The sequence below is a fragment of the Fukomys damarensis genome, unplaced genomic scaffold, assembly GCF_012274545.1.
Source record: "Fukomys damarensis isolate Sample0158 unplaced genomic scaffold, DMR_v1.0_HiC HiC_scaffold_23, whole genome shotgun sequence".
Lineage (NCBI taxonomy): Eukaryota > Metazoa > Chordata > Mammalia > Rodentia > Bathyergidae > Fukomys > Fukomys damarensis.
In genome coordinates, this window is record NW_022900935.1 from 5958198 (window position 1) to 5985313 (window position 27116).

Here is a 27116-nt window from a genome sequence, read left to right on the forward strand (position 1 = left end):
CAATCCACGAGCAAGTCTTGCACTTCTTCCTCCTCCTTATCCCACTTCCTTCTCATCACATTCCTCCTTTGAGTGAAGGGGCGAGATCCTGCCCGTTAGGCATTAGACACTTACAACTCCGCTATAACGCAAATGACAAGTACTGAACTACACATCCTTTAGTGACCTCCACCACCTCGGGACTGAGTACAAGCTGCTGCGCTCTGGTACAGCAGTCGAGGCCTGTTTCTAACATTACCCCTGCCCTCTTTTCTCAATGAGCTCCACTTACCGGCTGGTTCCTCGGGCTCGGCTGCTGCGGTGGCCAGGGCGGCCGGGCTCTCCGGCCGGCGGCGAAGGGCTACCGCCGGAAAAGTCGGGTCGACGGTGGGCTGCAGGAGCGGCCTCTGGGCTGAGGCGCTCCTGCTTCACCACCACCGCAGCCGCGGGCATCGCCACGTCCCCGTCACGATGCCTTCGCCGGCTCCCCCGCTCCCGTTCGCTCTTCACCTCCTTCATTCTGCGCGTACAGCAGAGCCAAAGAAAAAATGGACCGTACCACGGAGCCCGCTGAAGGAAATGACGAACTAGAGCCCTGAACTTCCGCTTCCGGCGTTTGGGCTCTCTCCCAGCAGCCCTCACGACAGAGAAGGGGAGTACGTGGTGGGCGGGGCCGTAGTAAATCCGGCTGGGTAGTGGGAGGCGGGAGTTTTAAATTTCAAGAGCAAACTTCTACCCTAACTGCAGTGGTGTGTACCTGGAGTTTCACCACTCGGGAGATTGAGGCAAGAGGATCGCCGTGTGTTTCGAGGCCAGCTTGGGCTATACAGTGAATTTAAGGCCAGCCTGACCTACATAGTGAAACCCTTCTCACCCAAAACAAACAGCCCAAGTGCCTGGCAGTAAGAAATTTTTTAGCCAATTAGTGGATTATATGCGTCCACTAGTGATGCTGTTTACAAACTATATTGCAAATAGAAAATCCGATTTATTAAAGCAATGTATACAAAAAGGTGCTCAAACTGTGATTACTTGTAAGTGTGGAAATAGAAAGGAAAGAAGAGACAAAAATGCAACCATAGGTAGTAACCACTGAAATCAGTATTTTTTTTTTCCATTTCTTTTTAAATTTTTTTACGGTACCAGGAATCGAACTCAAGATCTTGTACATGCCAGGCAGGCATGGTGCTGCTAAGCTACATCCCCAACCTTTTTTTTTTTTTTCTTGAACTTTATATTATGTTGTCATTTATCCATTTATTATTTGGGTTTTTTTTTTTCATTTATTATTTGTTTTTGAGACCGGGTCTCCCTATGTGGCCTAGGCTGACCTCAAACTCTCTGACTCAGACCCTCACTACGTAGCCTCACCTCATGAGCGCTGGGATTACTACAGGCTGAACAGCTGCTGGACTCCATTTACAATTAGTCGTTCATTATTTTCCTTATTTAATTTTATTGGTACACTTTAGATACACATATTGATAACATATGGAATTTGTACCTGTACATGATATATCTTGATTATTTTTTCCCCATTATTTTCATGTTTATTTTCTTACGGTACTGGGGCTTGCATTCAGGGCCTTTAGCACCAAGCCAGTTCCCTAACCCTTCTACTCCGCTTATTTTGGGACAGGATCGTGCAAAACTGTATAGGCTGAGTTCAAACTTGTGATCCTTCTGCCTCAGTCTAAGTGCTAAGGTTACACACATGCGCCGCCAGGTCCAGCTTCCACTTTATTTGTGGTTTTTTGTTTGTTTGTTTGTTTTTGTTTTTGATACCGCTTGGGCCCTTGCACTTGGGAGGCAGGCGGCGAAACAACTGAGTTAAAACCCCCGGCCCTTGGTTTTGGTTTTTGAGACAGGGTCTCGCTATGTAGTTAAGGCTGGTCTCCCACCCGCGGCAACCCTCCTGCCTCACCCTCCCCCAGTGCTGGGATTACAAGCTTATGCTACCACACTCGGCAGTACTAGTACATTTGTAAAAACACTTTTTAAAACCTAGAAATACTTGAGCCGGGGATTTAGCTCCGTGGCATCATGCCTTCCTTGCAAGCGCAAAGTCCTTGGTTTGATCTTTGGTACTTAAGGAAAACAAACAAACAAACGAAAATCTTGGAATACTGGATGCCTTTCTCGGGTAATCGTCCACAATGCTTTCAGAAGTTGGAAAATGATTTCTATTTTATAGGTCACAAATCTGGGACTCAGCAGTGATCTGCCCACCCCGTTCAACGTGCCAACTAGATGCAGACGCAAGGATTCGAACCCCTATTTTCCTTGCTATTTTTCCTGCCTCTGAGAGTGCCAGGGCGACCGGCTGACCCAGGAGGAGGCCTAGGAAGCCAAGAACCAAAGTTTTGGATGCGGGCTAAATGAAAGGAAACCCAAGAAACCCAAGCGTTAGTAGCCCCACCCTTCTCCGAAGCCCCGCCCCAGCCAGGGGGCTGGGAGAGAGGGTTTCCATGGTGACGACAAACAAAGCCAAGCTTAGAGGGGCAGCTACAGAGCTGCCATCCCCACGGCGCCATGATCCCCCCTGCCGACTCTCTGCTCAAGTATGACACGCCAGTGTTAGTGAGCCGGAACACGGAAAAACGGAGCCCCAAGGTAAGGACTGGTCTCAAGGGACAGAGGAGCCCGGAAGCTCCAATGGGGAAACGCAGATCCCCACGCAGAGGGTCAGAAATACCAAAGGACAGGGATTGCAGCGACTGCCAGTAAAGGGAATTACGAACAGGAAGTGGGGTGGGAGAGTTTACTAAAAGCCCAGATGTCGGGTGTGACCCAGGAGAGAGATTTAGGATGGGAAAGAAGTGACGCGGAGATGGATGGGGCTTGCTGTTATAAACAGTGGCCGGGTCCAAGATCCGCAGAGATTTCCGGATCACTGGCGTGGGCAGAGCAGAGCCTGACTGCTCATGCCAGAAGCACCATTCAGGCCTTGCATTGGGGCCAGAGTTTCTTCATGGCTTCTTTCTGCTCTGAGACAGTTCTGCTGAGCAGACAGATGGGGAAAGTAGGCTGGGAATGGGAGATGTGCAATCCAGAGGGACAGGATTTGAGGAGCCCAGTACCTGATTCATCTCTTGCCCTCACCTTCCTTTCTCAGGCTCGGCCACTGAAAGTCAGCCCCCAGCAGCCTGGCTCCTCCAGTACGGTCCCACAGCCACCCAAAGCCAAACTCCCCTCACCTTCCTGTGTTCCAGATCCTACAAAGCAGGCAGAAGAAATCTTGAATGCCATCCTGCCCCCAAGGTAAAAATAAATAATAGATAAATAAATAAATAATGAAGCAGGTCCAGTGGCTGGGAGAAAACACAGGGTTTTACAATCCGGAGCTTAGGAACAGGGGAAGGTGTTCGGCCTCTAGTCCTGGCTGGAATTTCCTCCCAGTTGCCCACAGCTCCTAGCGTTTTCATCTGTCTGAATCCTGGAAGGGGGGAGTGTCAGAAAGTTTTATTTCAATCCACTTTCATTTCCTAAGTATTCTCAGCTATATTGTGGCTTTGGATGCTGTCTGTGTGCTGATGGCTCCCAAATGTGTATTTCCAGCACTCTCCTCTCCCCATGTGGTCTACCTAACTTCCTCAGTACCTTCATCAAGACGGCCAACCCCACTATGTCCAAAGTAAGCCACGGTCTTTTCATCCTCCAACTGACTCATCCCAGTCTTCCTCCTCTGGACTCAGGCTGCCTTTCTTGATGGTTGGTTTGTCACATCACGTGTCCTAACAGATTCTTTTGGCTCCACCTTAAAATTATCTGCCGAATCTAACTTCTCTTTACCGCCCCTGCCACTGCCATCTTGCTCCTAGCATCTGTCACCAACACTCTTGCCGTGGCCTCCTGCCTAACAACCTGCTTCCATTCTGCTCCTCCAGTCTATTCTCCACACTGCTCCTTCATCCTTTATCAAGTCAGGTTGGGCCGGGGATTTGGCTCCGTGGCTCCACCGCCTGCCTCGCAAGTACAAGGGTCCAAGTTTGATCCCCGATACCCCCCCCAAAAATCAAAAATCAGATTATGCCGGTCTTGTGACAGCTTGACTGGGTGGCTGGGGAAACATAGCATCATCTGGCCATGTTAACATATCCCTGATTTGTTTGTTTGTTTGAGACAGGGTCTTGTCATGTAGTCCAGTCTATCCTTGAACTCACTGGGTATCCCAGGCTGGCCTGGAACTCATGGTAATCTTCATACCTCAGCCTCCAAGTGCTGAGACTACAGGTGTGCATCACCACACCTGGCTATCTCCGTGACCTTACTACTTGTTATTTCCCGTCTTGTTCACTGTGCTAAAGCCACAGGACCTTCTGCTCATCTTTTCTGAAACACATCCATCGCTCATCCACCACAGGACTTTGAGGGTTGCTGTCCTCACTGCCAAGGATGCTCTTCCTCCAGTATTCTCTGGTCCCCTTCAATTTTCCACTCTGGTTTTGCTCGTGTCATTTCCTCCAGGACGCCTTCCTGAAGAATCCTGTATAATAGAACCTTCCCCCCAACATGATCCCTTTACTCAGATTTTTCCTTCTGCAGCCACAGTTGTCACAGACATGCCCTTTCATCTATTTTTATGTAGTAAGTTGGCAGCATCGCTTTCCCAGCTTGAGTATTTGGGATTCAACACAGGCCCTTCACACTGAGCTACATCCTCAGCCCCTTTCATGTTTTGTTTTGAGATAGGATCTTGCTAAGTTGCCCAGGCTGGCCTCAAACTTCTGATCCTCTTACCTCAGCCTTCCAGAGTGCTAGGATTACAGGTATGTACCATCATGCCCAGCTGGCACTTGGTGAAGCCTGTGATGAAGGGGAAACAGGCAGAAAGAGACTGTGATCTCCCCTGAGATGGAAGTCAAGGGAAGGGATGATTTGTCAATTGGTTCCTTGCTACCAATGGCCCAGAAGACCTCCACTCATGAAGGTTCTGTCCTCAAACTCCATGTTGTCATCCAAGGCCTGCTGTGCCTCCAACACAGGGCTGGTGATGGGGAGCCCACACAAGCACCACCCTTTAAGAACCTCCCCACTCCTAACACACATATTGGCCTCTTTCTGACTTAAATAGGGTTCATGGTGCCCTGAATCTCTACCCCATAAACTGGTGGGGAATTCCCACTGGGCCTTCTGTTCACATGAAGCAAAATGCCCATATATCTGTTAGGAGGACCCTTAGAGTACAGATAGCCCACCTACCCATCCCTGAAGGTAGGGTCTCTATGGGGCATGTGGTGGGCATGGCTTTGGAACCCACTCTTCAAGGAAAAGAGAGGGGGAGATTCTGGGGGGTGGCGTAGCTACCTCTCACTCCTGCTCAGGCTGGGCTCAAGGGCCTTCTCAAGCACAGGGTTGCATTCAGCCTGCCTGTGTCTGTGCCGCAGGGAGTGGGTCGAAGACACACAGCTATGGATCCAGCAGGTATCCAGCACCCCCAGCACCAGAATGGACGTGGTGCATCTCCAGGAGCAGCTAGACCTGAAGCTGCAGCAGCGGCAGGCCAGGGAGACGGGCATCTGCCCTGTGCGCAGGGAGCTCTACTCACAGTGTTTTGGTGAGTGGGCCACGTGGAGGCGGGCACCATACACCCTCCGGACTCCTTCCCTACCCCTTCAACACAGATCCAAGTCCTGAGCGCCACTGAGCTGAAGCCCACCCCATTCTGCAATCATCTCTTGTCCTTCCACCCACCAGTTCCTATGGATTCTCACCCTTCCAGCCCTGCCTCTCCCATCAGTCCCCTACCTGCCACTCACTGTGTTCCTGACAAGCTGGGATCCTTATTCCCTAGTAGATGTTTAAAGATAAGAACTTTAAAGTCTTTGTTTTTTCAATGATACAATATTATAATAAGCATAAAATAATTTTTAATCAGAAAATTAAGTTCTGTATTTATACCCATCCATCAACATTCAGCCCTTGGTCCAGAAAAATACTGCAGAGTGATTTGTGGTTAGCCGGCAGATGCAAGGGATTTAAGTTCTGCCTCCTCGAGTGCTAATGTCAAATGGCTGCCCGCTAGACCTCTTTTGCTGGCCTCTGGGACCCTAATCTGCAAACCACCTCCAAACTCAGGCTCCCCTCAATCTCAGTAGGTTTGGGTTTGTCCTCCAAGTTGGTATTTATGGAGGGGAGCAAGCTCTAGATCCTGCTGCTCCCAGTCCCAAATCAGGCCAACAGAAAAGCCACATGAAAACAGCCTCTGTTTTCACATTGAAAAGATCAGATTTCTTTACTAGTGCCCAGACTCTGCCCGAAGACGGAAAGGAAGGGACCCACTGCTGCAAACATCTTGCAGCCCTAGCCTCCTTGTGCCATGGCCAACCCACCCTTGCTGACTGCATGCCACTCCCAAGTGCCAAGTTCAGAAGAGTGGCTGCATAGTCTGGCTCCTTGGTCCACAGAAGGTGCCTTCCCCAGAGCCTTCCCTGAGGCTGTGTCTCCAAGGAAGAGCACACCTAGAGCCCTGCCCAAGAGGAAGGGTGGTTTGCCACAGACAAAGTGTGCATCCCCAAGCCTCTGCCTTCTCTGATCCTGCGGTGTGCATATTGGAAGATGAATTGATCCGGGAAGTCACCATCAACTGTGCGGAGAGGGGGCTGCTGCTGCTGCGTGTCCGGGATGAGATTCGCATGACCATCGCTGCCTACCAGACTTTGTATGAGAGCAGTGTGGCATTCGGCATGAGGAAGGCCCTGCAGGCCGAACAGGGGAAGTCAGACATGGAGAGGAAAGTGAGTGGCATTTACCAGGACCCTTTGGTCCTCTGAGGCTCTTCTGTCAATCTTGGGGCCACATACTTGTCACTGCCACACTGAATTCTGGCCCCTAGAGTGCCCTTCTTGCATCTGTGACCCCGGCCCTGAACTACCCCAGTGGGGCCTTGAGGTTACTGCTGGTCAGTCTGGTGGTCTTGGCATGGCTGTCCCCTAACACAGCTCCGTGCCAGTCACTGGCCTCCCACTGGGTGGCAGTACAAACCCAGGCAATGTTAGGTTGGACAGCTGTTTCCCAAGTCCCCCCACACCACCCGTCCACTTGGTGACGTCCCAGGATGGTGGAGCATTGTGTCTTCAGATTGCAGATTTGGAGACAGAAAAGAAAGACCTAGAGAGGCAAGTGAATGAACAGAAGGCAAAATGTGAGGCCACTGAGAAGAGGGAGACGGAGAGGCGACAGGTGGAAGAGAAGAAGCACAATGAGGAGATTCAGTTCCTAAAACGGACAAATCAGCAGTTGAAGGTATTAGAGGTGCAGGCCCTGTGCCCTCGCCCCAGCTTAACTGGCCAGGCTGTTCATTCCTTTTCTCCTTTTTATTGGGGGGGAGGGGGGTGAGACAGCATCTCACTATGTAGTTGAGACTGACCTAGAACTCACTATGTAGCCCAGAGTGGTCTCAAACTTACAGTGATCCCCCTGCCTCAGCCTTCCAAGCGCTGGGATTACAGGCGTGAGCCACCACACCTGGCAGCTGATAACTTTTGAATGTTGGTCCACATGAACCACCAAGGGGTAAAGTAGGCTTTGGGAGCAGGTGAGGGGTCATTACCAGGTTTTCCATCCCTCTAGCTCTGGGGTGTAGACTTTTTTTTTTTTTAGTAACAGGGATCAAACTCAGGACCTTGCACTTGCAAGGCAGGCATGGTGCCACTGAGCTAAATACCCGGGCTGACCTGTTCTTGACTCTGATGTTCCGTGATGCCTTGGCCTATGAAAGACCTTTCCCCGCTGGAAGAGTTGCCCATCCTCAGTGAGAATATTGCAGAAAGTGGAGCTGCTTTTCCCTTAGAGTTGGTCCTTGGATTTTCCTCCATGGGCAGGGTCTCCTCTGCAGGCCTTGCCAGAAGTGCTTTCTCCTCACATCCACTGAGCTACTGCGTCTGGGGTAAAGTCAGCGGGTGGGCAACAAAGGCCACTGAGAAGAACCTGACACTGGAGACTTTCTCCAGTGTGTGGCCAGAGGGATCCAGCTGCTGGTGGTGGTTTTCCCCGGAGTCCAGTTGCTTCCTCTGCTTGGTGGCATCCTCTGTGCACCTGAGGGAGAAGGAAGGGAGAGCTGTGGGAAAACAGGTTGTATGGACAGGAGGCCAGGCCATAGGCCTTTGCAACTCCATGCTCTGTCAGGCTGAGGTTCACAAAGGTCAGGCCACAGACCAGCATCATCCTTATCAGGGGCAGCTTTTAGAAACACATTACTGAGCCGGGTGTGGTGGCACATGCCTGTAACCGCAGCACTCGGGAGACTGAGACATAAAGATTGCTGTGAATTTAAGGCCAGCCTGGGCTACAAGATGAGTCTAAGGCCAGCCTGAACTACACAGTGAAACCCTGTATCAAAACCAAACCAAACCAAAACGTTGTGGAGATAGGGCACACATGTAATCCTAGCATTCAGGAGGCTGAGTCAAGAGGATCCCAAGTTTGAAGCCAGCCTGGGATAGTGAGGCCTTATCTCAAAAAAAAAGAAAGAAAGAAAAAATAAATCATTGGCCCATCCCAAATCCACTGAACAGAAACTGTGTAGTTGGCATCTTACAATCCATCTTCTTTTCTGCAATACTGGGGATTGGACCAAGGGCCTTCACATGCTGCAGTCCTTATTGACAGTCTTAGAGGCTGGGGCTTGCTGAGGTTTGAGAATCACGCTTCTGCACGTATGGCCTATGGACATTAAGCAGCTTTCTCCCATCATCCTGGCCCGATGCCTAGTCTTAGAGTAAGGTTCCATCCTTGAGGTTGGCAGGCACCTTGGCTCCGCACACACACCAAAGAGGCCATCCGTTTGCAATAAAGGCTTTGTGTTAACCACCAGCCAAGATGACAGAGATTGTCTTGTTGGTGAAGTTTAACAGAAACAAAGAAAAGTTAGAAGCTTTCATAGCCAGATGTCTGCATTTAGTTAGCAGCCTCTGAAGCTGCTTCCCTACTACAGCCCTTTATCAGCCATATTCCTTGGCCAAAGTCTGGGTTTCCCAGTTTCCCCTACAGTGTTAGTAGTAAGAGCAAAACTAAGTACGTACCTTAGCATCTTTCTGACATTCAAAAGCAACCTTGTAATCCCCAAGGTGGAGGATTATTTAGGAGTGAAACATTTTTATAGAGGCAAAGCAGCATTCCAAATAAAGCTTCTTGCATTCCTCAGGATAGAGCTACTCACAGGTCCGTCCACAGACCATGAGAGTAAATTATCGTCCTGGCTGCCAGCAGAGCACAGTAAACAACTCCCAAGTGTCTTACACTTTACTAGAAGATAGACAGCTCCCTACTCACTGGTAGCAATTTTCTTTAATTGGGTGTCAAGTTGTCTCAGCGGCTGATGATTTGCTGTTTTCCAAACCTCTGGTCCCAGCAGCACTCCCAGGATTCTAACCCAGAAAGCCAAATGTTTAACTTAGCAGACATATTCAGACCTGTAGTCTGAGCAAGGAAAAACCACTATTTTAACAACTTTTATTCAATTTCCCTTTCAACACTTTATGTTATACACTAAGCTATTATTATATGGAAACCAGGAGAGTTCTGGTTACTCCTAATGTACCAAGACTTTATGCCAAGCCAGAAATCAGTTAATATAGAAAGTATGGAGTTGAGAATGTAAGAAAATAAGAACACTTGGAGTGGCAGCATTTGAATCGTTCTTCCAAACTTTTTAATCACCTCTCAGCTATTTGTTGGGCTGGAAGTTTCCAGTATTAATGGAATGTTTTTGTTTTTCAGGCCCAACTGGAAGGCATTATTGCACCAAAGAAGTGATAATTTCCATATGGGTCTCAGTGAGCACTACTCCCCATAAAAAGCCCTTTGTAATAAAAAAGCTAGTTTCCTGAATGAACAAGCCAACCCCTCCCCTGATCACCACCTACGTATGTCAGGAGTCACACTATGGCTCCAGTGCCAGGAAACACCTAGTCTGGCAGCCAGGCTCCTGGCTGGACAATGGGAGGTGGTGTAACCTGTCGGTGTGTGCAGCTTCAGGGTCATCCTGGAGACTTTGCCAGTTCAAACCTTAAGACTTAGGAAGCCACTAGTTTCCCACACTCCACACCATCCACTTCTGGCCAAAGCAGCTGCTTGTGTCTCTCAAATTTTTGCTTCACAGTCTATTTCATACCCTAACTTGGGATTCCCAGGCCTCAGTTCTTTTTCACTTTCATCCCTATTGAAATGCAATCTTTAGTAAATCTTTTTGGAGCTGTGGTTTTATATTGTATCATCTTGTCCCCATCCAAGTCAAGTGGATTCCTTTCTCCTTAGATGCAGACTGCCTAGGTTAGGAAACCGTGGCACACAAGGTAAACCATGGCTTTGGAGAAAGTAAATGCTTGCTCGAAAGGAGTAAAAGTCCCAGTGTCCTTTGGAGCCGTGAATTCAGCTCCTCGCCAACAGACATCATTTGTTCTCCTTATTCTGCAGAAAATCAAACCCTGACTCCACATCTACCTAATTAGCTAAGTTAAATTAACAGCTGGAGAGGTAACCACATCTCGCATGCAGTTCTAATTACCAATGATCAGCTACAGCCTACAGACTTTAGACTCTGAAAACTGAATTAGCAACATAAAATCTTTAACTCAGGGCAAACCGGGGTGAGCTAGGGCAGCAAACTGGGTCACGTCCGTGTCAGTTGTTTGACAAGTACTGTTCCTAAGAAGGCACTAACATTTCCATTTGTTTGGAATGTCTGGAATCCTCAGTATCCCTACGAGAATCAAGAAAGGACGCCTTCCTTGGCAGGGCTTTGCTATGACACTTGTCCTGGTCAAGGCTCCAGTTATTCCACAACTGTCCCAAAGAAGAGTTGTTTTTCAGGTGAAACATCCCAGTATCCATCTTAAACCAAAGGTTACAGCTTTGGCCAAGTGTCCCAGGGACCTATAAATCTTGCCTGTGATGCCACCTTCATGGGAAAGAACTGTCCCTTAGATCTACTGGTCCCATGACCTGTCAGTAAAACACATGTCCAGGTGGATACCCTGCTAAAGCTTTTCCTTATTTTTTAAGCCTAGCCATGAACACTGCTATCCTTGAAACACTCTTTTTACAATTCTGTCCCAAATTGCCAGTATGCCAAATATTCCAGTATGAAAGATACACCATTCTGCTCTTTCTCATTTCTGTCCACACACACACAAACAGGATTCTACTCTGGAGGAACTAAAGGCCAATAAAGTGTCCGCAGTGTCAATGGACTTGGTGACAGAACTCTGTAGGGCTGAGGGGCTTTCTCTTTTCACTAGCACTGGTGAATGGTTTCAGCTGTAAAACCTAAGAACAAACATATACGGATGGCCTCAGAAATGCCGCGTGGGCATTAAGAAAATAAACACAATTTGTAACTGCACATTTTAGTATAATTTAATAAACAACTCATTAGATGTTACTGCTTTTGTCTGAATTTTTTTTGTCTGTGCTTCTGTCCTTCTGAGTCATTGGTCTTCTTTTTGTTCCGGTTCCTATTTTTCACATTGTGTGTTTCATAGTAGCGTACACCAACTTTTTTGGATTGTTGCTGTCGTGCTGCTCGCCTTCGCTGTAAAAAGCAGCAAAAAAGACAAAAACAAAGAATCAAAATCTGAAAGTCATGAAACAGGAGCCCATCTCTCACCTCTCCTCCACTTCCTGTGTAGCCATCACAGATCCTGGAAGCAGAGCCAAGGAGGGAGGCTCCCCCAGATACCTGTTTACTCCTCCATTGTGACCACCGACTCATAGGTTCTCATCCAGTGCGTGGTTGCTTTCTGCAATATTCCTGACAAACTTCCCCTCCCGAGAGGGCCTGCACAGCTGTCACAAAGCTGTCCTTCACGAGGATAGCAATCAGCCTGCCTAGCTAGCTCTGCTGCTCATGTATCATCGACCTGGAACTATACAAAACATTCCAACTCTTCCAGATGATAGGCCACAGCTGAGAAGACAGTGACCAGGAATTTTTGAGTCATGGACATGGACTTGAGGACTTCTATCCAGCAGGCCTCTTTTGATCCTAAATAAGTGCCAACATCCAGGTCACTGAAGATTGAGCTTCCTGGGTTCAGCTCCAAGACCATCCTTGATTCAGAAAGAGTGGGCTTTGAGATCAGACTTCTTTTACTTGCTATTGGGTTTTGTACCGGCGATTCAACTTGGGACCTTGCACTTGCAAGGCAGGCATGGTGTCACTGAGCTAAATCCCCGGTCCTATACTTGGTTTTTATTTATGAACTAAAATACTTACTTCCTTAGATGTAAGCATCCTTTGAGTTTTACTTGACTGTTCCTCTTCCCTCTGTGCCTTCCGCTTCCTTCCCTTTTTAGTAGGTGCTAGAGACAAACAGTAATAAAAACACATAGGAAAAAAAGAATTTTGTACCTAAAAGTTTGTCGGCAAGCCCTATGGAAGGAACAAGTTTATCCAAAGGAGAGGAAGACCAGAATGGATGGGGTGAGTGAGCAAAGTGGAGAATAAAGTAGGACGAGGCTGGGAAGGCACCAGGTCAGGCCAGACCATGCAGGCCATGGCAGGGTTTGCACTCGTGTCACACAAACACCCTCGATGTGGAAGCTGTCAGTCCAAAGGAGTAAAAGACAAATGTGTGAAATGCCTCTGCCCCAATCTGTGCACGCATCCTTAGATTCTACGGTTAATAAGGTACCATTTTTAAGAAGATTCCTGAATTGCCAATTTAATCCTAACCAATGTGCACAACGAAAAGTAGATAACCCAATTTGTGTGCTAAGTAGTACGAGGAAGCAGGGTAATTCACCAGATATGACAAATGCTCATGTGGATAACAATGCCCGAGAGAAGCTGGAAATTAAAGTGAGGTCTCCTCAATTCTAAAGATGCAAACCACATCGAAATGATTTAAATAATTCATATTTACCTGTTTCGTTTACTTCTTCTTCTTTAGGTGTCTTTTTTGGTTCTTCAGATTTTGCAAAAACCTTTTCACTTAACCCCTTGGATATCCTGAAACACAAAAGCAAAGAAGCAAAGTAATGAGGCTGCCCAGTATCACTCTCAACTATACCGGTCAGGCTGACCTGGAGATGTGGCACACCCCCACAGACAGGCGTTCCACTCCCCTTTAGTAACACCAGGGGAAGGAGTCAACATTCAACAGTTTTTGTAGCTCCCTAAGCATTTCTAAAATACTGGATAATTAAGCTTTTCATACTCCATAATTTATAGATCACTCTTTTTTTTTTTAGTACCAGGGATCGAACTCAGGATCTTGTGCTTGTGAGGCAGGCAGCAGAACCACTGAACTAAATAAATCCCTGGCCCTATCACTTTTTATTTTTGAGACAGGGTCTTGCTCTATAATCCAGGCTGGACTTGAACTCACAATAGCCCAGGCAATCCTCCTGCCTCAGCCTCCTGAATGCTAGGAATACAGACATGAGCCATCATGTCCAGCCTTTACAGATCACTTTAAAAAAATAATAACCTGGTTAAAAACCAAAAAAAAAAAAAAAACCCAAAAAACTGCTCAGGCTGGGGAGGAGCTCAGTGGTAAGCACTTGCCTAGCATGTACAACCCCTCTCCACTACTCATAGCAAGTTTTAGAGAAAGGCACAAACTGCAATTTCTAAGATGATGACAGTATTACCTGATTGCTGAAAACTTTTTAGCTTTGGCTTTGTTTAAAAATTTCTGGTATTTTGCAATCTTCTCATCCAGGGCTTTAATCACTGCTTTGGTGTCATTTCCCGCTTGTTCTTCCTGGGACTCCTGATGAGCCTCTTCCTTGGTATCTGGTTGCTCCTGCTCCTGTTCCTCTTCCTCCTCCTCCTCCTCCTCCTCCTCCTCAGTAGAAAAGCTCTCTAGCCCTTCCTCGATGTCTGACGCCTCTATAGGAACCAGGTCATCCCCAGAAAACTGGGGCACGACATTGATTTTGCCAAAGTTCTGTCGAACCCGTGCAAGGATCTGCTGCATTTCAGAGTTAACATCACTGGGACGGTCCTCTTCTTTTTCTTTCTCAGTGACAGATTCTGAGACTTCACCTATGGTCTCTGCAATCTCCTCTTCCAAGTTGTTCTCGGTTGTTTCAGTAGCGTCTTCCAAAGATGAGGAAGGAGGAAGCTATTGAAGGCAAGAAAGAGTACAGGGAGGGAGAGAAAAGGAATCACAAAAAAAAAAAAAAATTGAATGCTCGAATGCACACCTTGGTTTTGAACAGGCAGTCCTGTTCTCAGGTCTAAGGGAAAGTACAAAAAACTCCTACACTGAGATACAGCAATCAATCTACTTGAAGTCAATGCACCCCAGACCCAGAAACCAGTACTACAAAGGATCACAGGACAGACAGGCGATTGTAACAGGTGTGCCAATTAGGGTGTGTTTAACCACTAACACCAATCATTTAGAAAAGGTAGGTAAGATTCCCTAGACCTCCCTGGAATATTATAAGGAACAGGAAGTTGCTGAGATAAGCACACAAATACAGCACAAACACTACATGAAAATGAAGGCTAGGCTGAACAGTACTAAGGGAAGGTACACGGAGGTATCTTGATGGAATGTCAGCAAGGGAACTTCACGAGCAAGCGTTCAAATGAGTACTCTGAGCTCAGGAACCCTACGATGACTGATTGGTCCTATATGCCATGCTTTCCACTGGTGTTTTCCACATGTATCATTTCACCCTTACAACCCAGCCTCACAAAAATGAAGCGATTTTCCAGTTAAGAGAACTGAGGAAGCCGGATGTGGTGGTGCACACCTGCAATCCCAGCGCTCCAGAGGCAGAGACAGAGGCAGAAGGACGGCGAATCTGAGAACGGCCTGAGCTACATAGTGGGTTCAGGGCCAAGCTTAGACTACTTAGTTGAGACTTTACCTTAAAAAACAAACAAACAAACAATACAAACCAACAGGTAAGAGTGCTGCATAAAATGCTGAACAAGTCAGGAATTCATAAAATACAAATTTGTAAATTTTTCCAGTAAAACAATTTTTAGTTTTCAGTCTCAAAAAGTTTCTGCTTCATCAACCAGAACAGAAAGACAGCAACTAAAACAAAAAACAAAAAACGAAAAAAAATAAAAAAGAGAGAGAGAATCATAGAGTAAAGGGACATAACAGTTTTCTTTCTTTTTTTTTTTTTTTTGGAGCTATCTATTCATTTATTTATTTTTTCATGGTACTGGGGATCAAACTCAGGCCTTTGTGCTTGCGAGACAGGTGGCAGAACCACGGACCCAAATCCCCAGCCCCCCCCTTTTTTTTTTAAACACAAGGTCTTGCTATATAGTTCAAGCTGACCTCAAAATCAGTGATCCTCCTGCCGCACCATCCTAAGTGCTAGGATTATAGGCATGCACCACCATGCCTAGCTAACAATTCTTAAGTATTACCTGAATTACCTAAACTTAATGACTAGACATAGAGGAAGGACTGAAGGTAATCCCAGTGTTCCATGCTGGCTCACAACAGAACAGTGATGCTGATCCAGAACAATGCTTAGTTAACTCAAAACCCTCAGCAGCTTCCTGCCACACCAGCCTCCCCTTGAGCTCTGTACTCCAGCCAGTGACTTCTACAGCACTCTGGACACAATAAGCACACCTCATCTCAGGCGTTCTGCCTGGAATGTTCTCCCCAGATACTCTCATGGTTCCTGTCTTGCATCATGAAGGCCTCTGTAAAATGCCTTAGAGGCCTTCCCCAACCACCTCACCTACATATGAAAGCACTTTCCTGCCTACTTCAAAACTTTATCCTGATTTCATTTTCCTAGAGTACACAAAACTTTTTGACATTACAAACTTGTGTATGCTATCTCCCTGATATAATATACATATTTAGTCTTTACTCCAGTTCCTAGAACAGAACTCTTAAAACCCTTGGAATTTTTTAAAGTATAGGGGTATCTTTTGTTTTTCAATAGCCTCTTTTCATCACACCTAAGTTTAAACTGAAGCAGTAAGCCACGGAGGAGGGGTTGGAGACTGAGCTCAATCACCAATGGTCATGGATTTAATCAACAGTGTTGTGTGAATCCTCCATAAAAATCCCTCCCTAATAGGGTTCAAGGAGTTTTTTTTTTTTTTTTGAGACAGGGTCTCACTATGTAGTACATACTGCCCTGGAACTCACTGTGTAGCCCCCGCTCATCTCAAACTCACAGCGATCCTCCTGCCTTGGCCTCCTGAGTGCTGGGATTACAGGCGTGCGCCACCATGCCCAGCCAAGAAGTCTTTTTTGCGGGGGGGCGCTATTGGGGATCGAACTCAGGGTCTTGGGCTTGCAAGGCAAGTGGGGGTGCCACTGAGCTTTTTATCCCTGGCCCTGGGTCCAGGAGCTTTTTGACGCTGAACACAGGAGGGAGATAACACAGGGCAAAGCAGCTCTGTGCTTTCTTCCCTTATCTTGCTGAGGCACTGTGCTATTTGTAATAAACTAGTAATCATAAATAAATTACCTTACTGAGTTCTGTGTTGGTCTAGGAAATTAATAAACTCCAGAGCCCCTAGAACTGAATTTGTGGTTATCTGGGCATAACTGTGGGTTGCCTGGGCACTATTTATGTGCACACGGCATCTGAAGTTGAGGTAGTCTTAGGGTACTGAGCCCTTAAACTCGGGCTGCTGAATTATTGGGACACCTACCAGGAGTTGGAGAGTGCAGAAATGGAGCAGAAAAACACACATGCAGGGCCAGGGTAGCTCAGCAGTGCCATGACTGCCTTAAATGTGTAAGGTCCCAGTTCAATTCCCAGTACCAGAAAAAAAAAAATAACAACAAAAAACCCCACACACGCACACAGGAAAACAAGTACAGCGGGGCAGGGCCCTGTCTCTCTTCACTGCAGCACCTCTAGCTTCCAGAGTGCCTGGCATGCAGGAGACATACTACACATGGCCGAATGAACCTATCAGTCAATGACTAACATCAGATAAAGAGGAACCATTTTGCTTGGTGTGGTTTTAGCAGGGAGAGGGAAGAAAAAACAGCAGCTTAAACCATGCTGATTTTGAAGTGCTAGAGAAAATGTTCAAATGGCATTACCTAGCTATAGCTGCAACTCTGGAAACTGCAAAGAAGAAACCAGCACAATATGGACCCAAACAACATCAGGACAGAAGCAATACGAAGCCAAAACTTTTGAGACTTGGCTAGTTCTGAAAAAGGCCCCAGAAACAGGGAAACAAAGCACCATGTTGGTCAAGCCCACTCACAGGATGAGGAAACGGGGAGTGGGAAGCTGCTGGACCCAGCTCAGAGGGCCCAGACCTAAGATTTCTTCCCTTATCATCAACTATATCACTCTCCTTTCTCACTTGAGCAAGAACTTCTTGAGAGGAAGAGCTATCATTCACTCCTTTGTTCCTGTGTCTGGCACACAGCTAGTTCTAAAAAATGTTCAACAGATGAATCCTGGTGAAGACTCTGTTCTTTACATACAAGGGAAAGATAGAAGTACCAGAAGATCCCCCCCGCCGCCTTTTTTTTTTTTTGCAGTACTGGGGATTGAACTCAGGACCTTGAACTTGCGCCACTAAGCTAAATCCCCAGCCCAACCCTTTTTGTTTCTTTTTCTTTTTTTTTTAGACAAAGTATCACTATGAAGTCCAGGCTCGCCTTGAATTTGCAATCCTCCTGGATAAACCTACCATCTAGTGGGATTACAAGTATGCACCACCACATCCAATCCAGGCCCACATTTAATGAGCCTTCTTTGGCAAGGCCCTATAGAGGCTATCTAAGCTTGGTCTTCTATGGAACTTCTACTTGTTACTCTCAATGGCATCCCCAACAAGGCCAAAGCAGTGGCACTATGGACTGAGAAACTGCACCCGAAATATCTACCTCAAAGGAATAAGATGCTCCACAGAAGGAGGCAACCAAAAAGTTGGCCCTATCAGGGTGGGCAACCTAATTTTCCAAGAGCTGAATGCACCCAATTCTTACCTGGGGGGTTGCGGGCGCCTCTGCATTGGGTGGCTTGACAAAGAAAGGGATCCGGCCTCGCTGCCAGTCATTAAGAACCATCTTGCCCACAGTCTGCAAGTCAGGCTCTCCACCCTAAAATGTCAGGCAAGATCCCCAATTAAATTCCAAGAATAACGAATAAAACCGCCTCCCACTTTGGGAACGTTTTAGTTGTCCCAGTCATTCATCTCCACCTGCTTGACAAGCTTCACATGGCTCACGTGATGCATATAAAACAAGTCCACAAAACACACACCACAGGCCCGCAGTTCATACCAGTTCACATTCTCACAGACCCTGGCTCACCTTTAATAATTTCCCAGTGCGGAAAGCAAGCTTCTCAAGAAAGTCCTCGGCATTCTCCCACAAATCAATCTTGTATGTCTTACTGATATATTCTGGTTTTGCTCGTTCTAGGACAGCATCAATGTGGTCTTCAGGAGACTTAATTTTTTCAACTTGAACCTAGATGTTAATAGAAATCTCTCGCTCACAAACTCTACTGCGGAAAAAGGGAAGTTCCCAGTGTTCTTTGTAACGAGAAATAGATTTCAACATCGTAAGTCGAGTGGAGCCTGGCAGGATCCTGTCTCCAAGGTGGCTAGACATGGTCGGCAGCAAGGAGCACTGCTGAAAGCTGACCAGAGCCACCCAGAACTCAGCTCTAATCCCAGCTCACCACAAACTTAATGGCTTCCGCAAGCAGTTTGCTGTGGGAACGCTTCAGGCTACCCACTTGTAGAAATGGTTAAAAGTCTACCAATCCTAGTATAGAAACATAATGGAATTGTTTAAGAAGGGAGCAGAGGAATGTGCACAAGATGTATGGCCAGGAGCATGGTTAAGGTTAGGGGAGCCACTGAAAGTTTTCAGTCATGTTCAGAAACAAGTAAGGAAATGACTGGGTTCCAAAATGATTCAACCCATAAACCCATGAAGATGAATTACCACTAAACATAAACAGGCCCTGCCTGCCTCTGGATCCTGTGTGTAAACTACAACTCTGTTGTGGGATGATACTGACCAAATATACCCACGGTTCCACTAATTCCTCAGGCAGGCTGCAGTGGAAGGAAAGGCCACTCTGTTCAGCATCATGTTCCTAAAGTTTGGCTAGACAGCTAACCCCAAACTGCCTTCTGAATGAGAGAAAAAGCTAAGAGAAAAAGCTTCTAGGAGCACTGCCCCCAAAAGTCAAACTGAGGCTATTAGGACAAGATAGATACTCACAACTCCTTTCAGCACAACGTCTGTCTCTGAGTCCTCAGAAGGGTAAACCACACCTGGACAGTCAATGAGGAATATCCGACGCATCAAGGTAATATACTGCCAGACCTGTAGTCAGAGGAAGTCAGCATCATCCTTGAGCTGAGAACAAACCATGCGTTCACTTTCACAAACCTTGCATGCTGCTACACGAAGCAAGAAAGGAGTCAAAAACATGCAAGCTGCTAAGTAACCAAGCTCTTCTTTAAGATACTTCCACTAAGTATAAACAAAAGCTTCTATAAACTAAGAGCACAAAATACAGTACAGACAGGATTTCCATCTAGTATTGCATAATAATACCCAGTGAACCTTTCTCTGGGTTTTAAAAGTATTCCTGGAACACACTACTACTGGCCTCCTTGGCTCTAAAGAGGACCATGTTCCCCAAATACTGTTTTCCAAATTCTGCTCCTTAACTATCAGAATCTACCAAAGGTTGAGTTTTCCTTAACCCATGCATCAAAATTCTTTGGTTAGTGTTTTTTCTTTTTTTGGTACCAGGTATCGAACTGGGATCCTTGAGTTTGCGAGGCAGGCAGCGGAACCACTAAGCTAAATCCCTGGCCCTTGGGTTAATTTTGTTCAACATGAAACACTGGAGTGACAATTTAAAACAGACTTAAATATGAATGGCATTAACTAAATCATGCCAAAGCTAACTAGTGGCATATAAAGCACACTCAGTCTTATCAAGTGGGCAGAAAGAACTGGCATATTCTAAATTGTGATATGGAAAAACTCCCAAGGGTGGTCTTTGTTCAAGAGGAGCAGACAGAGGCTCTGTGTGGCTCGGTGGTAGAGGCTTGCCTAGTACGCAGAAGACCCTAGGTTTGATTCCCAGCATAAGAGGGTGGTTTTCGTATCCTTAAAAAAAAAAAATCACCCTCCATTGAAATAAAAAGCACCAGGAGTAACCAACTGCACAGCAATAAGTGAGCAGGAAGCAAAGCCTCATCTGTGTTGACAGTGCAACCCTGTCACCTGCATCACTGCCTCAGTGCTGCATGGGAGGATCTAGGATGCACACTCCTTTCAATCTTCTTGAAGTCCACCTTCCTACCCATCACCTCTGGAAAAACTGTCTTTCATGAAAACTGTCCATGGTGCCAGAAAGTTCGGAGACTTCTGAAATATAGAGAAGTAAAATCCCCCAGGCAGACATACCTTTGTTTCTCCTGCAATGGGGGCCACATTGCAAACTTTCTTGGAACGCAGGGTGTTGATCACAGAGCTCTTGCCAACATTTGGATAGCCGATGAAGCCGACGCTGATCTGTTTCTTGTCAGTGTGTAACTGTGCCGAGCGAGAAGACATACCACATATATGCAGTCATGATAGCCCTAAGGCAAACAGGTTGTGCTTCTTTGCTAATATAAAGAATACAGTGCAAAATTGTTGATACAAGTTGATTTGAAGCACAGACACAAACCAGCTACAGGGCATGAGTGAGCTGGATACTTACAAATAAGTCAGAAGGTAAATCATTTCCTCACTCACCCGTGTAAAATTACTCTTGAATGCTTTAAGATTAACAGTGTGTACACCATAGAGGAAAAAATAGCTTGTTAATCATCACTTTAGAACAACATCCTCTACTGATCTTCAGAGGCTGTGCACAGTAGCTAGCACATGCCTATAATCCCAAGACTTGAGAGCCTGAGGCAAGAAGATCACCATGAGTTTGAGACCAGCCTGGACTACATAGTGAGTAGTCCAATGACAGCCTGAACTACATAGCAAGACGCTGTCTCAAAAACAAAAAATTTTTTTTCCTTCAGGGAAGAGAACCTTAAGAGATTCAGCACCTGACAATTTTATGACTCATCCCCCCCACTGCTCTTTTTCTTTGCATAATACATTTAACGTTTTTATTGCTACAAACAACAAAAGGAAAAAAAAAAAAAGCAATCTCAAAAGTTAGACCACTGGGTGAAAGTTCCAAGGCAACAGAGTGCAGCCTTTTATCAGATGACATGTGCCTGTAACCCAGCTACTCAGGAGGCTGAGGTAGGAGGATCACTTGAGCACAGCAGTATAGGGCAGCCTAGGCAACACAGAAAGATGTCCACGATGGGGGAAGAGAAAGGCGAAAGAAGAAAAGAACAACAAAGAGATGAGACTTCTGCTTAAAAAGGCTAGACTGAACACACAAGCTAATCTTAATCCTTCCCCAAACTCCATGAGAATGACACCAGTGGAAATCAATACACTTAAACCACTACAACCAACACACACACAAAAAGAACAAAATGGAGCTGAGACATCAATACTAAATTCTATTGAAAATAATGCCAAGGAATCACAAAAAACCTTGGAACTGGTGGCAGATACCTTTAAGGGCAGGCCTGAAAACAAAAGGACTGGCAGGGCCAGGGATTTAGCTCAGTGGTTCCACGTAGCAAGCATAAGGTCGAGTTTGATTCCTGCTACCAAAAAGAAAAAAAAAAAAGAGAGACTGGCAGAAAGCTTGCTGAAGTAGCCTGCCGCTCAGCACAGGCACATGACATCTTCACTCCAACAGCAGCCCCAGAGCCTTAGGGTGTTATGATTTTTGAAAATCTACATGTATGAAAATTTTCTAGAAGGGATCCAGTTTTAGAAACAATAGCAAAAGGAAAGTATTCTGAGTCATTAAGTGAATGTATAAATATCAAATAATGGGACCTTCCAACTGTCAATTCCTCCAGAACTAGAGACTTGAGTACCCTTTTCTAAAAATATTCACAGGCCCAAGAAAAGACCTATTAGATATTAACACCTATAGTGGGTCTTCCAAAATATCTGGGTCCAGCCAGGTATGGTGGCACATGCTTATAATCCCAAAACTCAGGAGGCCTAGGCAGGAGGACTGTCGTGAGTTTGAGACCCTATCTCAAAAAAACCTAAAAGGAAGAAAAAAACAAAACAAAACTGGGTCTCTATCCAATTATCCTACAGAGAAATCTATCAGTCAATATAGTCCAATGCAGAAAGTCAGATTGTTGGTTATTTTTTCGTCCTGAGACAGGGCCTTGCTATATGGTTCAGGCTAGTCTTAAATTCAGGGGCACTAGCTATCCTCCTGCTTCAGCTTTCTGAGTAGCTGCAAATATAATGCCATCTTGCGCAACATGGTACTTTATTCTTAAATATGAATGGAAAACTAAGAACAAGAATTTGAGTGCAACTCTACCAGAAAAGGTAAAAAACAAACTTGGAGATAACAATTAATGTATGGAGAAAGGAAAATTGTAAAATACCAGTTATCATTATCATTCTGAGACACAGAAGATATTGCATCCACGAAATAAGATGTATCAGGACCTGGAAATCTGAGTTAAACAAGCGCTCTCAAAGATTAAAACAGGCAAATAATTTTGTGATAGACTAGGTGGACGAGCAAGTCAAAAAAAGTGCCCAGAGAACTAAGGATGTAGCCCAGTGGTTCCGCCACCTGCCTCACAAGTGCAAGGTCCCAAGTTCGATCCCTGGTACAAAAAAAAAAGTACCCAAAAAATATAGAGGAGAGAAAGAGAGACAGACAGACAAGAGAGAGAGAGAGAGAGAGAGAGAGAGAGAGAGAGAGAGAAAAGAGAGGAAGATAAAGCTGGGCAAAGTGGTACACACCTGTAATCCCAGCTACGTGGGAAGACTGAAGTAGGCAGATTGTAAATTTGAGCCCAGTCTAGCTAACATAGTAAGACACTGTCTCAAAATAGTAATTTAAAATGGCTGGAGTTGTAGCTCAGTGGTGTAGCATCTCTGGGTTAAATCTCTATTAGGGAGGGAGGGAGGGAAGAATAAAGAAAGAAGGAGAGAGAAAAAAAAGAGAAAGAGGGATTTAGCTCAGTGGCACCATGCCTGCCTCGCAAGCGCAAGGTCGAATTCAGAGAAAGAGGGACGGAGGGAGGAGAGAGGGAAGAGAAAAGAAAGAAGAGGAGAGAAAAATTAAACCAGGAGGCAAAAACCAAACTCCTAAATGAAAAAAGCAGATGATGGAGGGCAAATAAGGAATTTCAAAGAAATAAACAATAATCAGACTAAAAGTCCCATCAAATGTCTAACTCACTGAACAATAAAAGACCTGCCTTCAGGCACAACATTAAAATTTTAGAACAATGGAAATTTTTTAAAAGATCACAGCCACAGAGGATTAGGAGTCAGAATAGTCTCAGATTTCTCAACATAAACGTCAGAAGCCCCAAAACAATGCAGTGGTGACTTCAACATCCTAAGAAGTAACAGCACAAGGGTAGAATAAAGACTTTTAAAATGTGAGTTCTCTCAAAAATGTTCCAGTTGAGTATTGGGTGCATGCCTGTAATCCCAGCACTCTGGGAGGGTGAGGCAAAAGAAGTCCAAGTCCTAGAACAGCCTGGACAACTTAGTAAGACTCTAAAAGTTAAAAATTAAAGGAGGAAGGGGCCTGTAGCTCAGTAGGAAGGCCCTGGTTCAATCCACAGTTAAGTAAGGGAATTAGATAGATAGATAAATAGATATAGACTTAAGATGTAGCTTAAACACAGAGGAAAATATCAGAAATCATGGCTAAGAGCTAAAAATATGTACTTCTGGGAAGTCGGGAAGATTGGACCACCAGGTATGAGGGATGTGGCAAAAGGAAAACACTGGTCCAGGATGGGGCAAAGACAGTGTGTGAACCACTTCAGAATGAATTATTACACCTCTAGAACTAAACAGAGAGGGAAATGAAGTTCAAGGCACAGAGGCAAGAGAGACTCTCACACAGACCCACAGCTACACGACTTCTGGAGAAACAGACCAGCTCTCCATACCTTTCCAAACTGCCGCAGAAGCTGAATGAATGCTCCTTTGCCAAAGGGGTTAGTAAGACTTGCATGGAAAGCAAGTGTTGGATACTCCTGGGAGAGGACAGCAACCCATCGTTTCTAAAGAGAAAGAAGAAAACATGTTGGTAAATTGTAGCTTATTATTTTTTTGGTTTTTTTGAGACAGGGTCTCACTATGTAGTTGAGACTGACCTGGAACTCACAATGTAGCCCAGGCTGGTCTCAAACTCACAGTGATCCTCCTGCCTCAGCCTCCTGAGTGCTGGGATTACAGGCCCGCGCCACCACACCCGGCTGTAGCTTCTTTATTTATAGTATATGCAAGTATCAGAGCTTAAATAACAAGACTGTGTTTCAAATACCCTTTTACCTAAGGAAAAAAATCAGCTAAACTTCTTTAAAATGTTCTTTCAAGTATGACAGTTAATGTTTTGTCTTATAATTACAAAACAGTATTCCACAAATGCCTTCACTGCTCCTAAATGCAGTGAATAGAACACAACATGGTGCAGGCCAGTGGTTTCAGCAGATGCTCCCTAAAGGGGTACACACTGCTGTTGGTCCTCCCGAGCCTTGCAGTTGCCCCAACACAATCCTGGAGGACAAAAGGTGCCTCCGTCCATTATCAAGGAGGCACACTTCAGTTCTGTTTTCAGTAAGAACACTCTAATGACTACAGAGAGTCTCAAGAGCAGGACACTGTAATGTCTTATAAACTAGAAGCCAGGGAACTGATACATTAAAGCCTGTGTAAGCTAGCCAGGCGTGGTGGTGCACGCCTGTAAATCCCAGCACTCGGGAGGCTGAGGCAGGAGGATCACTGAGTTCGAGACCAGCCTGGGCTACATAGTGAGTTACAGGTCAGCAAAGAGAGAGAGTTAAAAAAAAAAAAAAAAAAAAAAAAAAAAAAATTCTACATGAGCTGAGTGGCCTCAATAGTCTATTCCAGATTAGCAGCTCTACTTACTGTTGCCCAGGTTGGAACAAGGTCGCATTTGTTGAGTACAAAAATGAGATGCTTCCAGGGTTTTTCCTTTTTCAAGTAAGCCTCAATGTGGGGAGAACGGGTACCCATTGGATCTCTAGTATCAAGAACTTGGACTACAACATCTGATGAATCAATCACCTGCAAATTCAAGGAGGTGGGAAAGGTTTGCTACAGTACATACAAAAGAGAGATAGCATTTAAAGGAATCAAGGGCTATCTTTAAAGACAGCTGCAAAACAGTCTCATGAGGAGACAATGTCCAATGGTCAGAATTAAAAATCATCCCAGGAGTATCTGAAACGTTAAATTTCAAACAGAAAAACTAGATTAGGCGAAACCCATCTTAGTTCACAATCACTACAGATTACTGAACTGAATCATTTACTTATTCGTTAAGTTTCTACTACTTCCAGGTGTGACAGGGCACACTTATAACCCCACTCTGGGAAGCTGAGGCAAGAGGACTGCAAGTTGGAGCCCAGCCTAGGCAACTTAATGAGACTTTTTCTCAAAATCTCAAAACAAAATTTTAAAAAGGGATGGTATGTAGGTACATGCAGAGGCTCTGGGCTCAAGCCTCAGTACCACCAGTTTCTACTATTATATGTTTTGTGTATGTTACAGAAAATTAATTTTTTAGTCTGTCTTTATGGCACCAGTTTCTAATTATGACACTGTTTAATTATGTAATTATGCTTAATGGTCTTTCTTCCTAAGATACTTCTACCTTGTGCATGTAAAACTAGCCAGTTAAAAAACTTTGGATCAGGAATCACAATATATATACAAAGTCTCTTCTACTAGCAAACTGGGTGAGCTGGGTAAAGTATCAACTCTCTCCAGAATGTGTTCTCATTTACAAAACGAGAACAGCTGGACTAAAATCTTAAAATTTCTCACGTGGCTCTAACCATGTAAGACAAATCTAAACAGGAACATCATTTTGGCAGGTAATCTAAACATCAAAAAGCAATACAGGAGGGCCGAGGATTTAGCTCAGTGCTTCAGTGGCCTGCCTTGCAAGCACAAGGACCTGAGTTCAATCCTCGGTACCACAAAAAAAAAAAAAAAAAGCAATACAGGGCCAGGATTAGCTCAGTGGTGCCACCTCCTGCCTTGCAAGCACAAGGTCCTGAGTTCAATCCCTGGTACCGCAGGAAAAAACAAACAAACAAAAAACAAGCAATACAGAATTGTCCATAGGTACCTTTTATTCTTACACAAGTGATTTAAAAATGCAGTTACCTAGAATAATAGTAGTGTGTGTGTGGTTGTATTACTCCTGATTTCTTTGTGGGAGAAGAGGAAAAAATGGACAGCAGAGCCTGTGATTTATCTGACAGCTTCAATACATCCGAATCTGCTCTTAAGATCATGAAAACCAAAAGAACCACTTCATGAGAACCTGAGAGTCTTACCTTGTAGAGCTCACCCCATATTCTTTTGGATTGTCCTTTCTTATATATCTCTTCTTGGGCTTCATTTCTAAATAAAAATATATCCAAAATGAGCAACTGAAGCATTATAAAGATTAAAAAGATGTCTCAGGGAGAACTCAACATATTGAAGGAAAGGGGGCTGAGGATTTAGCTTAGTGGTTCCACCGCCTGCCCTGCAGGCACAAGGTTCCAAGTTCAATCCCCAGGACCTCCCCAAAAATAAATAAAGGAAAGGGTATCAAAGTCAGCGAAGACTAAAAACAAACTGAATTGAAAAAGGAACTGCATCTAAGTGCACACTGAAAGATAAATGGGTAAACACAATGTGGTATACACACACAATGGAATATTATCCAGCTTTAAAAAGGAGAGAAATTCTGACACATGCCACAACATGGACAAACACTGAAGGCATTATAAGTGAAATAAGCCAGGCACAAAGGCACAAATACTGTACAATTCCACATATATGAGGACAGAAAGCATAATGGTAGTTATCAAGACCAGGGAAAAGAGGACAGGGAATTAGTGTTAAACAGGTACAGAGTTTCAATTTGGGGTGATGAAAAATTCTGGACCTAGATAGTGGTGAAGGTTATACAACAATGTAAATATACTTAATGCCACTGAACCAATTTAAATTGCTTAAAATGGTAAATTATATATATATATATATGGGATTGAATTTAAGACCTTGAGTTTGCCAGGCAGAAACTGTGCCACTGAG

The 27116-nt window shown here is 45.2% G+C and overlaps 3 protein-coding genes across 3 annotated transcripts in view; 1 reads left to right on the top strand and 2 right to left on the bottom strand.

The window, feature by feature from the left end:
• Snip1 (Smad nuclear interacting protein 1) overlaps window positions 1-878 on the bottom strand; it is a 21912-nt gene extending 21034 nt beyond the window's left edge. The window contains exon 1 of the mRNA XM_010625826.3: window positions 272-878. Coding sequence (XP_010624128.1) covers window positions 272-498 — 227 coding nt within the window. The 5' untranslated portion in view covers window positions 499-878. The remainder of the gene's footprint in view (window positions 1-271) is intronic.
• A 1239-nt stretch (window positions 879-2117) lies between these two features.
• Window positions 2118-11330, top strand: Dnali1 (dynein axonemal light intermediate chain 1). The gene is made up of 6 exons (XM_010625827.3): window positions 2118-2592; window positions 3095-3240; window positions 5367-5536; window positions 6538-6716; window positions 7060-7224; window positions 9700-11330. The coding sequence occupies exons 1-6, from the start codon at window positions 2512-2514 to the stop codon at window positions 9733-9735; spliced, it is 777 nt and encodes a 258-aa protein (XP_010624129.1). The 5' UTR covers window positions 2118-2511; the 3' UTR covers window positions 9736-11330.
• Gnl2 (G protein nucleolar 2) overlaps window positions 11316-27116 on the bottom strand; it is a 23937-nt gene continuing 8136 nt past the window's right edge. The window contains exons 6-16 of the mRNA XM_010625828.3: window positions 26369-26435; window positions 24930-25088; window positions 23948-24061; window positions 20337-20465; window positions 19134-19238; window positions 18210-18368; window positions 17883-17996; window positions 13576-14051; window positions 12846-12931; window positions 12197-12282; window positions 11316-11512 (exon numbers count right to left, since the gene is read on the bottom strand). Coding sequence (XP_010624130.1) covers window positions 11360-11512; window positions 12197-12282; window positions 12846-12931; window positions 13576-14051; window positions 17883-17996; window positions 18210-18368; window positions 19134-19238; window positions 20337-20465; window positions 23948-24061; window positions 24930-25088; window positions 26369-26435 — 1648 coding nt within the window. The 3' untranslated portion in view covers window positions 11316-11359. The remainder of the gene's footprint in view (window positions 11513-12196; window positions 12283-12845; window positions 12932-13575; window positions 14052-17882; window positions 17997-18209; window positions 18369-19133; window positions 19239-20336; window positions 20466-23947; window positions 24062-24929; window positions 25089-26368; window positions 26436-27116) is intronic.